General features: G+C 43.6%; 1 protein-coding gene across 1 annotated transcript in view; it reads right to left on the bottom strand.

Annotated features, from left to right (window-relative positions):
* Nucleotides 1-14934, bottom strand: part of SHB (SH2 domain containing adaptor protein B) — a 249053-nt gene that overhangs the window by 89044 nt on the left and 145075 nt on the right. Inside the window, exons 3-4 of the mRNA XM_029055698.2 lie at nucleotides 14358-14573; nucleotides 11182-11265 (exon numbers count right to left, since the gene is read on the bottom strand). Of these exons, the coding sequence (XP_028911531.1) occupies nucleotides 11182-11265; nucleotides 14358-14573 (300 nt within the window). The remainder of the gene's footprint in view (nucleotides 1-11181; nucleotides 11266-14357; nucleotides 14574-14934) is intronic.

The raw sequence follows: 14934 nt of genomic DNA, 5'->3' as shown, positions 1-14934 counted from the left end.
GGGTAGGCACTTGGGGAATTACTCAGAGCAGAACGGACCTGCAGCCCGGTGACGCTGATCGGTGTTCATATCTGCTGCCGGGAGTAGACCTGGCTACCTTTGGAAATTTAGCCGATCATATGGCTGGTCAGGATGGCTTTCGACGTAGGGTCAAGACAGACTCATATAGTCAGAGGTAAATGGGACTGGAAGGACAGACAGCTATCTTGATATATCAACAGAACAGAGCTGGAAAACTCCAAAGTTGATGGGAATACACAAAATAGGTTTGCAATTAATAAAATGGGAGGGAGCACGGATAGACTAATAGCTAACAGGTCTCCTGTTCTCTGCCTCCTGGGCAGCAAACTCCTTGAGGGCATGGATTTTGTCTACTAACTCTGTTGTACTCACCTGAGTGCTTAGAACAGTGCTGTGCACAAAATGAGCACTCAACTGATCGATGACCTTACCGCTTCATATCTCCATTCCTTCGCTGGTTTTAACACTCCATAAATGTTCACTGAATTGAGAAATATGTGAGAATAATGGATCTGAGCTCCAGAGAAGGCACTGTAGGAAAACTTGTCTCCTCATTAATATGCCTGGCCTCAGTAGCAAGTTCAGTAAATTATTATCGATTCTGTCTCAGAAGCATGACTGTTTGACTGAACATTTTCTCTTTTCTGGATGGATGGGAGATGCTGAGCAGGGCCCATGCATTTCCAACCCACATAGAGACCAAGATTGATTGCAATCAACTGACAGGACTGTTCCTGCCTGGAATGACCTCCTTACTCTTCAGGAATCTCTGGCCAGGCCAATGTAAATGGAAAAAAATGCTACTCATTCTACAAAGAGAGAGTAGTTACCTGCTTGTTTTCCCCCCTGGAAAAAATGAGGCCAACAATCGGTTCCTTATGAGCATCTCGATCATTCAAATATTGCACCTCTGCAGGTTTCTGGGAGGTGGTTAGTTGGCATCAGCCTTCTAGGTCAGTGTGTTAAAATAGTCTGTTAGGATTTTAAAAGAATCTAGCAGCTTGCAAAATCTCAACTAGCACTAGCCAATGGTAGAGCAATGAAACATCTGGATTGGTCCTGAGGAAGACAGGTGCTTGAGGAGATATATAGTAACAAGACTATGGGGACTAGGACATTTTTAAGGAAACTCTAACTTGTCTATAACTTTCCACTCAGGTGAATTTACTGAAGACCAGATTGAAAACAAAAGTTTGACACATCCCTGCCTTTAAGCTCTTATACACCAATAATTATTATTATCAAATGCCATCGAGTCATTTCCTGTTCACAGCGACTCTATGGGATACTTTCTCCGGAACGTCCTATCTTCTGCCATAATCCATAACTTTGCTAATGGTTCTTCCGTTATCGTCGTTACGGTTTCCATCCATCTAGCTGCTAGTCTGCCTCATCCACGTTTTCCCTGACTTTTCCTAGCATTAGTGTCTTCTCTAGAGAATCAGTCCTCCTAGTGATGTGTATCCTGTGAATCAACGCCTTACCATGGCAGGAGAGTTTGCGTACGCCAACGAAGCTTACCGCTATGCCATTGAGAGGTGCTCTCTTGCTAGGGTTACCCATAATGAGAAGGTCTAAGCCGAAGCGCCAAAGTCGAGTCACCTGTGCTGGGCAGCTGCGGCACAGGAAAGAGTCAAAGGCGGATGATCGAGTGATCAAAATGTTGATCAAAGACAACGGCAGAGACTCAAGTTTTTACCTCACCAAAGAAGGCAATGGTAAACCACTTCCGTATTTTTACCAAGAAAACTCTATGGGTACACATACCAGAATGGCACACCAATAATACTAGAAAATATTAATAACTATGGTGTGTTTTAGTCACATAGCTTGGATGGTGAGGTATCCCATGCGGAGTATGAAGATTTGACCCTTATATTTCATTGCCTCGTCCTATTTTCCTGGCACAGGCAGATGGAGGGTTTGCATAATGATCCCTTTTTGAATGACATAAGCCCCACCTCTGCAGGAGTGGAGGGCACATGAAGTTGACCTGTAGCTGGTGACCTACATTTTCAAAACTAGAACAGGACACCTCTACATAGAGTGACTTTCTTTCAGAGAACTCCCAATTTTTTTCCCCCACAAATGTGAATGTATGTGCATCCCTCTTAGTTTTTCTATCTCTTCGGGCAAACGTGTGCATAAAATAGAAGAACCCAAAATGCGTCGGTAATTACAATACTGCTTTACCAGACATTTGCTGGACTCCCTTATTAAAGGAATGCATTTTTTTTCCCAAAGTTCATAGTTCTGACTCCATTTTGACCCTCTCTCTGTCCAGCTTGGTAATCATAAATCCTCTTTCTCTCTAGCTAGATGTTGTAAGATTGCAGAATTGTTCAGTAAATATTTAGTTTGCATTTTCAGTGTCAGCTGAACAATGAAGTCTCTGTTTTAGCCTTTCATACGGGCTGCTGCTGATTGAGAAAACTCTTTGAGAAGCAAAGTTACCACCCTTGTGTGGGAAGCACACAACACCACATATATTATTCACTGGACCTGGAAAATGATCAGAAGTGTGATGACACAAGAATAGATAATTTGGAATGAGCAGTGATTCTAAGAAGGTTCTAGCACACAATGGTGATTACAGAAATGTTGCAATCTTTCAGTCACTAATCACTTCTGGACTTGTTCAAATATGTACTGCAGAAAAAGGAATATTTCTTTCAGTTCCCTTATTCACCTCAGGACTTGTCTCCCCAGATTTCCCCGAAGGAGACAACTTTCCCATGCTTTTTTAATTCACACCCTCCTACCACTCCAACCAAAACACACTCCTTGTCTCCTCCATTCACACACCCACAAAATTTAATCAACCTTGCAGGATTCTCCAAAGAGTGGGATATTTGTGATCCAGAAAAGATTTCTAGTGGCCCTTTTATCCCCACCCTCTCTTCCTTCCCTTTCCTGTACGCCTTCTTATTGCCTTGACCATAGACTTCTGGGAAAGGGTATTTGCATCAACGGTATTGGGTGAGAAGACAAAGAGAAAAACAAATTAAGAATGACAAATTTCAATAATATAATGTTAACTTGAAAATCCCCTGAGAAAATGCTGCACAGTCTTTGTGGGAACACCCAAATTATATACAAAACATATGTATTTACATCTGAAAAGCCCCTCGCGACCCTGGTGTTTTATACACATGCATCTAGTCCTCCAGAAAATCCTAAATGTAGACCACTGAACCACAGTGATAGAAAAGGACAAAGAAATAGCTTCAGCCCTGGCATCTTGTTAAAGCCTAGGCTTTATGCTGCACGCAAACGTCATCAAGATAACAATAACAATAATTATGGTATTTATTAAGGTCTTTCTCTGGGTCATTAAATGCGCAAAGCACTGGAGTAGATACAGGATAATTAAAAAAAAAATTTAATGGTATTTGTTAAGCGCTTACTATGTGCTAAGCACTCTACTAAGCAGTGGGGTAGATAGAAGATAATTAGGTTGGACACAGTCCTTGTCCTTCAAAGGACTCACAGTCTTAGTCCCCATTAGTGTTAAAGTTGGACTCCAGTGAATTACTCCAGTTTGGTTTCTATGAAAAATATGACAGAAGCGTATTAACTATTCTTTAATAAAGATAACGTTTGTGCCCTAGCGAGCAGGTTTATTTTAAAACAAGCCTCATTCATTTCCGAAAAGTTCATTCATTTCCTAAAAGTTCAGCTAATAAAAATGTATTAAATTTAAAGATAGAGTAGATACCAAAATATGAGGAAAGAACCACCTCCAAAAATCTAATTTGATTAAAAACAGTCCTTGTCCCACATGGACTCTCACTTTTCGAGGTAGGGAGAGCAGGTAACTTGCCCACATTCCACAGAAGAGGAAACCACGCTCCAGAAAGTTTGTTACTTGCTCAAGATCACACAGCAGGCCAGCTGACGCAGCTAGGTCTAGAAGCCGGGTGCCCCGATTACCGGCCTTATGCTCTTTCCACTAGACCAGGCTGCTTTCCTTTCTCTTTATGTTCCCCTGAAAGTGGTTACTGGAGCAAGATGAGTCATCCTAACTCATCTTGAACACATCAGTGAAAGTGTTTGGGGAGGTCCAGCCCAAGACACGCACTGATTGCCCGTTGGCCCATGGAATGTGCTCGAGTGTTTGCTGGTATAATGATAAAGCTTTTGAATGTGTAATTGCCTAAAGGCCTAGCATCTTGAACGGTTGAGGGACCGGAATGGATTTTTGAAGAAGCAGGTTGTGGGAGAAGCCAGGCTGAATCCAGGTACACGGTAAGTTCTTCGTAGGTGGGGATCACGTCTAGCAATTCTGTTGTACTGTACTTTCCCAAGTGCTTAGTAGTACAGTGCGTTGTACACAGTAAGCACTCAGTGAATACCTTTGATTGATCTATTGCTTTCACCAAGCATTGGGAGTGACATTTGCCTATGCCATCCTCCCTCTGGTCCTCCTAATGGGAGAATCAATCGACAGTATTTACTGCGTGCTTACTGGGTACAGAGAACTGAACTAAGTGCTTGGAAGAGTGCAATACAGCAGAGTTGGTAGACAGAGTCCTTGCCCACATGAGTAGGAATGGATCAGGTGGCTGTTCATCCAGTTTTATAGCAGTCTGGATTTCAACCGGTCTGTCCCCTGCTCAGTACCGTTACCGCAACGGACACCTTTACGTCTGATATTTAAATTTTCAAAACAGCCGCTCTCCACCATTGCTTCTGCTGCTGAACCCCGAGACTTGGAAGCAGTGCCTAGGTTTACAGGGAGCTGGGAGGGGGAATGAAATGGCTCTGGAGTCGTGGAAGGAGCCAGTGGCTCACCAGTGACACACGCTAGGTTCTGCAGAAAGCCTCAATGTTACTCCTTATGATGCCATTTTTTTACATGAAATAACCTACGTAAAGCATCTTCTGACGACTGTTTCTAGGTCAGCATAAGAGCACCTACCTGAAGAGCTTTGAAGGGGGTGGGGAGGAGAGAGGAGGCGGGTTAGGACGATGTGGTCAGAGAGTGGGATTTCAGAGTTGGTGAAGTTAGAAATGTCCATTACCGACGTCATTTATGCATTCAATTGTATTTATGGAGCACTTACTGCGTGAGGAAAGGAGGACTCAGGAACTTGGAGTTGTGCCTTCAATAAGGCTTTGAAGGGGTGTGGGAAATTTTCTGCTGGACACTAGGCAGGAGGGTGTTTGAGGACAGAGGCAGGATGAGGGCGAGAGGTCCGCAGCGAAATAGACGATATGGCGGTACAGTGAGAAGGTTGGCGTGAGAGGAGTAAAGTGTGCCGGCTGGGTTGTAGTAGGAGAGTAGTGAGGTGAGGTAGGAAGGGGCAAGGTAAGTGTGGATGGGCAACCATTGGAGTTTCGTTAGGAGTGAGGAAACATGGCCTGAGCTTTTTGGTAGAAAAATGATCTGGGCAGCAGAGTGAAGTATGGACTGGAGTGGGGAGAGACAGGAGGCAGGGAGGTCCAGCCAGGAGGCTGATACAGTCAGCAAGGCAAGGTAAGATAAACGATTGGATTAATAATAATAATAATAATAATAATGATGATGGAGAGGAAAGGGCAGGTTTTAGCGATGTTGTGAGGGTGGAGTTGACAGGGCGAGAGAGAGGAATCAAGGATAATGCCAAGGTTACGGGCTTATGAGACAGGAAAGATGGTGGTGTCATCTACGGTGATGGGAAAGTTAGGGGGAGGACAGGGTTTGGATGGAAAGATTCTCCTCACTTGTAGAACATCAGTCCCAAGAATTCTTGAAGAGTAAGACAGGACACGTCTGCCCAAGGAAGTTTGAAGGGAGGGTGTGCCTCAGTTCACCTGGCAGAGTGGAGGGAGGGGGGAATCTCCTTCATACTTCTCCAGCATTCCCGTTGCTCCTGCTGTGCTTCTTTCTTCATAACCAGTGACAAATGAGTGGCCCTAAGTGGTCATTAGGACTGATGAACCCCTTTTTCTCATCAATGGTACTTATTGAGCACTTACTTGGGGCAGAGCACTGTACTAAGCACTACTACCTACTCGCGATGGAACAGAGTTGGTAGACAACCCTTCCCACAGTGAGCTTACAGTCTTACAGTCCCAAACAGACTTCACATACCTAGCCTCCCCGGGGGAGTTGCATTTCAATTATCCTCTCAACCACCACTTGGGATGCAATTTACCCCAGGCCACTGGCCTGTGTCGTAAAACTGGTCTGTGAGGGTTCCAAACTGCAGGGCCTGGGACATTCACTCCTACTTGTTTCCCAGTAAAGTTGGCCCTGCCAGACAAGCTCTCCTTACACCTCTTAAGACTACGTATCCCCAAAGCAATGACGGCTCCTAAAAACGCTGCTAAGCAACCATTCAGCCTAGGAACTTATTGGGGAATATGTTTTCAGTAGATAATAGGCACTTCTGTTTCCTCTTGACTTCAAATATCTTGTATTATCTGCTGAACAGGAAGAGCCTGTGGTGAATGCTCTGGGTTTGCTAGTAAAACTCCCTCCCCAAATCAAATATTTCTTACTTCCATGTTCTTCTCCAATTGTAACTCTTACCCTGTTTGCTAAAAAGGGGCACGGGGGGCTGCCCTAGCGGGCAGGCTTGGTGGCTTAGCCAGCCACATGATGTGATTTAATGACCCCAGCTGAACGGCATGGGGTTACATTTCCAGGTGTGGCCATTTAAAGACTGAATTTATAGTTTGGAAGGGCTCTTTTCTGCCTTTCTGTCCTATTTATCTGCCAATATTTTTTTTGATTTTTAGAGAATTCATTGTGATGAGTTTTTAGTTTAAAAATTTTAGAAACCATTTCTACATCACCAAACGCAAAGAGACCTTTTTGCAATGAGAAGCTTGGGTCAATGTATTTTCTAGTGTGTAACTGAGTCTAAAGTCAATCCTGTTAAAAAAAATAAAAAATAAACCAAAGGCCTAACCCTTTCATCCCCAAATTAACAATCTCAGATTTACAGGTTGGAAGGGTACTCCCCTAACCACCAGGCTTACAAATTTACCTTGGGAAAGACGGCCAACTATCATGTAACTTTATTTCTCAAAAGTTATGGTTGGGACCACAATGTGTATGATGTGTAGGGCCCCCTGGACGGTAAGTTCATTATGGGCAGGGAATGTGCCTACCAACTCTTTTATAGCATACTGTCCCAAGTGCTTAGTGCAGTGCTCGGCACATAGTAAATGCTCAATAAATATGAACGACTGATGGATAGGGCTCCATTAGGAGCTCTAAAATGAACCATAGCTTTTGGTTCTGGCAAAAGCTGGAACAAAAGATGCTGACCCAACAGTCATTTTTGGTCTGTTCCCCTAAAGTTTAAGTTTTGGTTGGTTCTGGAGTCTCCCTAATATTAATATTACCCTTTCTGAAATGCGCACCTTGGGCAGGCCATTCACAAGCCATACAGCAGTGTCTACGGATTGACATTCTTTGCAATGGACTTCTTCAACTGGTTAGCAGAAACAGCGTGGCTCAGTGGAAAGAGCATGGGATTGGGAGTCAGAGGTCATGGGTTCGAATTCCAGCTCTGCCACTTGTCAGCTGTGTGACTGTGGGCAAGTCACTTCACTTCTCTGTGCCTCAGTTACCTCATCTGTCAAATGGGGATTAAGACTGTGAGCCTCATGTGGGACAACCTGATTACCCTGTATCTACCCCAGTGCTTAGAACAGTGCCCTGCGCATAGTAAGCGCTTAACAAATACCAACATTATTATTATTATTATTACAATCTGAAGGCACATTTCTAAACCCACAATGCTTCACGTAAAACAAAACTAGTAGAGCTGTCCTTTGGCTCAACAACCCCCAACACACGCACATATTTGGCATCATAATTGAAAACACTAGCTGGCTTTACCTGCAGGAAGCTGATTTCCAAATTCAGCAGAAAGCCAATCTCTCAATGCACACATGTGCGCACACACAAGATCTACTTTTCAAGCTAATTCTCTGAAGATGCCCATTTTAAAATTCAGTCTGTGAAAGGTGCTTATAAAGTGATTGTACTCAGCTATCTGTCTTCTTTCAGTGGCACCTGGCAATAATCTCCCAGAGTAGATATGGGCAAAAACAAACAAACATCTGTTCAGAAAACTGCTGCTGGGAAAATCATTTGGTTTTTCATCCAAAGAGAGTGTCCAAATTGATAAGAATTAATATTTCATGGCATAAAGTGTGTAGCACCAATCAAGAAATTGACTCGGCTCACAGCACTGTCTTAACACAGAAGGCCTGGGAGTCAGAAGGACCAGGGTTCTAATCTCAGCTCCACCAGTTGTCTGCTCTGTGACCTTGGGGAAGTCACTGGTACCTCAGTGGCCTCATCTGTAAAATGGGGATTAAGACCGTGAGCCTTATGTGGTACGTGAACTGTGTCCAACCTGATTAGTTTGTATCTACCCCAGCACTTAATACAGTGCCTGGCACATAGCATGGGCTCAACAAATACCGTAAAAAACAAAAAACCTGTCACCTTCAGTCTCGGTGAGGAAAAGTAGGAGGAAATAATGAAGCATCTCCATTTTCCTATGACTCAACTAAAAAAAACACACATTAGTGGATGACCAATTTATATAGTTTGTAATCCTCCATTTAAGCATGCTGTCTCTAGATATTAGGTTATCAGTAAAGTATTTATTATCATCCCACCCATTGTACAATTATAAATTAATTGTACATTGTAAATTATACAATGGTATCTAAATTGAGAAAACTCTTTCATGTGGTATGAAATCTCACTCTGAATACAACAATGTTGAGGGCAACCATGAGGACCAGGACCAAGATGTATCAATTCATCTCCTGTTAAAGTCAACCAAAATTTTTAGTTAAGGAGTACACTTCCTTTCACTGATTTTAGTATATTGAAGTACCTCTGTATTATTTTTCATTTTTCTAAAGAGTACAGATGAATTACCCATATAAAACCCCAAACCTACTCAGATCTTTGATCTACGAGAAATACAGTTCTCTTTTTTGGATGCTAAATTCAAAAGGGCAGAAATTATATCTAGCTTTGTTTCGCCCTAACAACTGCACTTAATGCAAACTTATAGGTATTTTTTGATGAAGATGTTGTAGGTAATAACTTTTGCTCCCTTTCAAAAGGACAATTATTATTTCAGGAAACTGTAATCTCTCTCCATTCCAAATATAGATGAACCAAAGTTATCAAAACTGATTTTTTTGAGTGTTATTGAAAGAATCTACTCATTTTTGAAATAGAAAAATGAGGGAAAAAACCTATCTATCCAACAACAAATAAAGTCAGTCTTTAGTTCTCCCTTTTGCTTCATCATACTCTTCTTCCATGTGTCTTTAAATATTAATTTGTTACTAATTAAAAACAGAAAATATTCATGGGTTACATGAAATAGTTAACGTCCTAACAGACACGTGACACCCAGGGAAACTCTAATAGGAACAAAATACACGAAGGAAGAGGGGACAGTCATTTCACCTCTCGCACCTGCCCAGCCACCACAAGTTCTTGGAGTTTATAAAGAAATTCAAATAATAGTAATAATGATAAACAATAATAATAATAATAGTATTTGTTAAGTGCTTACTATGTGCCAGGCACTGTACTAACTGCTGGGGTGGACACAAGCAAATCGGGTTGGACTCAATCCCTGTCCCATGTGGGGCTCACAGTTCTCAATCCCCATTTTACAGATGAGGTAACTGAGGCACAGAGAAGTGAAGTGACTTTCCCAAGGTCATATAGTAGAGAAGTGGTGGAGCCGGTGTTAGAACCCATGACCTTCTGACTCCCAGGCCTGTGCTCTATCCTCTACACCATGCAAATCAAAATCACCAACAGAAGGAGGGCGAAAAAGGATAGGGAAAAAAATGGGGCGTTTTTGAAACAAACTGAATCATCCTGGATAAAGGGGAATATGATAAACATGGATAAATGTCACCCACAGATAATTCCCAAACTTCATTTTTAGCTGGAGTTTCAGTCACCTCATAGACCAGAACTTTTATGATTCTAATTTGAATTTCACTTTCTTTCCCTTCCCTTGACTTCCTCCTGATAGAGCAGTCCCTTGACATCCCTAGATTTTTTGGTCTGAGGTTTCGTTCACGGCTGCAGTGGCCGTGGGGCCCGGCCCCAGCTCTCTCTGGCAGTCGCAGTCTCACGCCTTCAGTGGCTGGTTGGCCACCCTCCCTGGGAAGTCCGGACGGCCACTGGCACAGATGGTATTTGAGGTTTCGCTTCATCCGCGTGGGTTTCTCCATCCAACCCCCCCGAATACCAAAGGAATGCTACACAGAAATGACCAGAAGGAGAGAGGAGGAAACGCTAAAGCCCTGACATGTGAGGCTGGGCTGAACTTGTATATTTTTCCGATCACCTTTCTATATCCACCAGTGCTCATAAGTGGGGAGGAAAGCCAAGTATTTCTAGGATTCATAGCTCCTCTAAAGAGCAGGTACACTCGAAACCTACTTAAAAACTCTCACCAGGCATTCTGAGTTCCGACCCTAAAAGTCCGACCACTTTTGGGAACTGCCAGCCCGATGTGGGATGGGGATTGGGTCTGACCATATAAATGCTTGTATTTACCCCAGTTCTTAGCACAGTGTTTGGCAAATGAGTGCTTAAAACATACCATAACTAAAGCCGGTTCTACTGCTCATGGTGGGATGCCCATCCAGAGGGCATGGGCTCCCCAAGTGGATAGGCTTCCTACCATCAACAATACTTGTACTCACCCCAGCGCTTAGTACTGTGCTTGGCACATGGTAAGCGCTTAACAAATACCACCACCACCACCATCATCATTATTATTATTAGTCCTCCAAACCTCTGGATGTCCCAACAGCAGTTCTGTTCAGTTGCAAATAGACTTTTAACCCATACAACCAAACCATGTTATGGGATATCAGTCTTGGCTTTTAAACCAACCCCCAAAGACTACGGTCAAGTCACACATATCCTCAGTGCGTACCACCTGGCAGTACCTACATAAAGACAAATCAAAATGCTTCTAGAACTTCATCCACGCACAAGCCCAAACAATCTTCTGCAAGGAAGATCAGAAACACACCCATACCCGCACCCAGAGAAGCCCAGTACCATAGCGACAATACTCTAGACATATTTGAAAGCGCTTTCCCCAGAGCTCAGTCTGGGACGTCAACATCTCTTTGTCGAGTCTTTTCTCTGGTTACCTGCCCACAGCTGCAGTGCTTCCTTTCCTTTGCAGGGGGACCGATGACTCACACACTGAGCTGCATTCCGCCCCTTGGCTGCCTCTGCAAAGTGAATGGGAAGCATATTTCAGAACCCACCTGGTTAACCGGGTCTGGGGGCTGACCACGCAATTTGTCGTTGCAAGACTTCAATGGAAGTTCTGCGATCGTATAGGAACAGATGCGGAAATGATTGAAGTGGAAGACCCCTGCCGATGGGCGGGGAGGTGGCCCACAAGGCTGATTAAACCCTCAATATCCTTCTGCTGCTACCGACGTGCCACATTGTTTCCCTTTGCTAACCGAGCAGGTTGCCATCCTGTGAAATCGGACCCCAAGGATCTGAACTCTGCTGCTGGTTCTCATCAAAAGCCAAATGTTCCTAATCTTTCCTGGCACTGGGTGGGGGGTGGGGAGGACAGCCAACGATTGTACTCGTACACTCACTGGGTACAATCAGGGGAAGCCACGTCCGCGGTCAAGACGTTTGGGAGTTGCATCTTCTCTCCAGCGGCCTTTCCGAATCTTTAATTAAACATTTCTAACTAAATTCCAAGGGGAAGAACCATGGTCTGTAACATCTTGAAATACGTGTGATTTGGGCAACTGGTGAAATGGAGTAGCTATTAGATTGTCTCACTTAACTTCACCAGTAATACAAATAGTTCAGAAAAAGATTTTTATTAAATATTGATTCTAGCTTGTCAGATTGGATCAGTGCACTCATAACCAATAGGCCAGAGTCACCAGGTAGATTTTTGGAAAATGGATAGCACCTCCTGAAACTGCTATAATTAAGGGTCAGTCATCAATAAAAAACAGTTTTCAAGGAAGTAAAACACTATATTCTTCTTGCCTCGATTCTCTCCATTTTGCCCACCTCCCTAAGGCTGTTATTCTGATCCCTGCTCTCCTCCCAGAAATAAATTAGTTAATTAGTGGGACGATCTGATAAAATGTTCTTCAGAGGTTGTAAGGAAAAGTAGATTTAGAGGAAGGAGGGGGTTGAGAGAGAGCTTTTCTCTCTCCTAATATTTTCTGGTTTCAACCCTCCCCCGCAAAACCAAAAGGAAATGAAGGAAAAATCCCTATCAACCTGGCATGCTTTTTTTTTCTTCAGTGAGGGGCAGCCCTTCTGACATATCTGGAGAGCTTGGACTTAACAAATAATGCAGTTACAGTCATTTAGAAATCTAATCATGTTTCATTAACTAGTTCTCATTACCCTCCTGAGCCACTCCATTGATTTCCCTCTTGATCTTCCTTTAGGGGAATGGGATTTAACAAGAGCTTTCTTGACCTACTGAAACGAGGTTTAATGTCACGAGTCACACCCTACAAGGGGATTCCACTGTTCTGGCTGAAAAGATGGCACTGTTTGGTGTGCCCTAGGATGGGAAGCAGTGTTTCTAATAGTCTTATCGCACTTGCCGAGGATGAGTAACATCCGCTTATCTGGAGAGTAGTAAAATATTTTGGGAAGAGTGAAACCTGTTTGTGGCAAGACCTTCTACCGTCCCAAAAAGGGATACTTGTATTAGATGACCGTCAAAGGTAGGTTCATTGTTTTGCTCAATTATAGCATTTGCAATAATGTGTACGTTAAATTATAGAGTCTTTTCTTTGGGACCCAAATCCATATTTATATTTGGAAACAACATTTTATGCCCCCACAGCCACCAACCTCAGGAAAGACTGGGACTGTTCCTAACAGGTGAGTCTGCTTTCTAGAGTCCTTTGAAGAGCATGAGATATTCTCAATCTTTCTCGGTAGCAAGTGAGTCGGCCTGGCTGAGTCGGGTGCCTGGTTCTTCCTTATCTAACGCTAGTCTCGCAGGAGGAGAGTACTGCTGACCAGGAAGGTCCCTTTTCATGCTCCCTCCTTGAATTCTGCGATTACAACTGTTCCGTCTGGGTGCTGTTTCAGACGCTCTGCAGTCAGGGATTTCTGAGATGACCTTAAATCCGTGAATTGCGGAGGACAGAGTTTCTGTTAATAATGGTTTTTTCCATGAAATTCATTCTTGTGATGCATTTTGCCACTGTCCCCTTAATGAACGAAGTATTTCACCCCTTAACATGCTCTGGAAGCTGCCTGGGGTCCCGTTTTAGGTAGGTGGTCTCGGAAATGCAAGTGCAAAATGCAGTACTCTTAGGGAAAATGAAGAAATGAAATTGCTGCCCAGAAAATGCAGACTTTTATGTGATGTCGTATTGACAGAGAGATCTGACTAGCTCGTGGAAGCCGAGGAGGACACAATTCCCTGGCAAAACCTCAGGGGTGAACAAGCATTTCCACCTGCGACAGGATCCCGGGTTTTGTTTTGAAGGGAATGCATTTCCCAGAGGTAGGAAAGCAGTTGCTTCACAGGGAGAGATTTTAAGATTCCAGGCTTGGGAACAGTGGCAGTCCTACTTGAAGCTACTGGGGGATGGGCTTATCCTCACCTCTCTGCCAAACCAGGAAGTGGGACAGAAGAGATGGCAATGAGAGACACTCAGACATCTCCATCCCAAATCTCAGGCAGAAAAAGGGGCTTCTAAAAAAAATAAACTTCCCTCCTCGCACTCCTACAGTTCAGATGGGAGTCAGTGCCTGCCTGTGGGGTTTTTTCGAGGACTCAGTCATGGCCTGTGAGGGCTGGAATCTGATCTAGGTCATTTCGTCAGAGGGCAAAAGGGGCAGTTTGTGGAAGCAGTCTTACTGTAGCAACTAGGCCGACACCTTGTCAGCCCTGCAAATTCTTTTAATCAGGTGACTTGCAGAAGCAAATTGCTTCCAGAGAGTCTCAACCACATTTTAGCTTCTTTTACCCCCAGCAGGGGCACAGCCTTGCAAATTCTTAAAAGCTGCTTCTTACAGGGATGATTTTCAAGAGAAAAGAGAAGAACCAAATTCCTTCCGCTCATTCTCTTTCCTTGAAACATTTCCCCTTTCCCAGAAGAGTGGCCTACCTGTCCACCTAGCAGGGCTTTTGTGAGACGGTTGTTGAAGTAGCACGTGTGAAGTGCATTGGCTTTCTAGGAAAAGGGCCGTGAAAATATGTAAAAAACCAAATATAAGTGAGATAATACCTCAGGAAATATTAGCTCTTGTTTTAATGGTACCACAATGGAACCGATGACTTTTCAAATGTCACCTCCCCTTGTCTTACCTGCCAATGCTGGAATTGTAACTTTATTCCACTCCCAAGGTTGATCGTATTCATCCGCGGGCCTGTCATCATCCTGAGGCAACTTGCTTTCTCGTAAACGCTGACTGACCACGCTTTCTGAGTCTGACTCCACACCATTACCTTCTGGTTCGTAAGGTGTGTCGTATAATTGGATGCTTTTATGTTGGGACTTCACGCTTTCTTGCCTCTGAAATTCTAAAGGTAGAAGAGGAAAAAAAAGCAGCGTTATTACATCTCGCTAGCATCGTGTCACACCACCAGGTAATTGTCCTGTGTGCCAGATCACACACGCTCAGCCAACCAACAGCAAAGACAAGGAAGCTGGAAAACAATCAATAACCATTCTGGTTCCCAAACAAATAATTACGGTATTTATAATTACGGTATTTATTAAGCGCTTACTATGTGCCTGGCACTGTACTAGGCACTGGGGTGAAGACAAGCAAATCGAGTTGGACACGGTCCCTGTCCCACATGGGGCTCACAGTCTTAATCCCCATTTTACAGGTGAGGTAAGTGAGGCAGAGAGAAGTGAAGTGACTTACCCAAGGTCACA

This window comes from Ornithorhynchus anatinus, chromosome X5 (genome assembly GCF_004115215.2).
Source record: "Ornithorhynchus anatinus isolate Pmale09 chromosome X5, mOrnAna1.pri.v4, whole genome shotgun sequence".
NCBI lineage: Eukaryota > Metazoa > Chordata > Mammalia > Monotremata > Ornithorhynchidae > Ornithorhynchus > Ornithorhynchus anatinus.
Note: the sequence above shows the minus strand (reverse complement) of the source record. Positions and strands in the feature narration are given on the sequence as shown.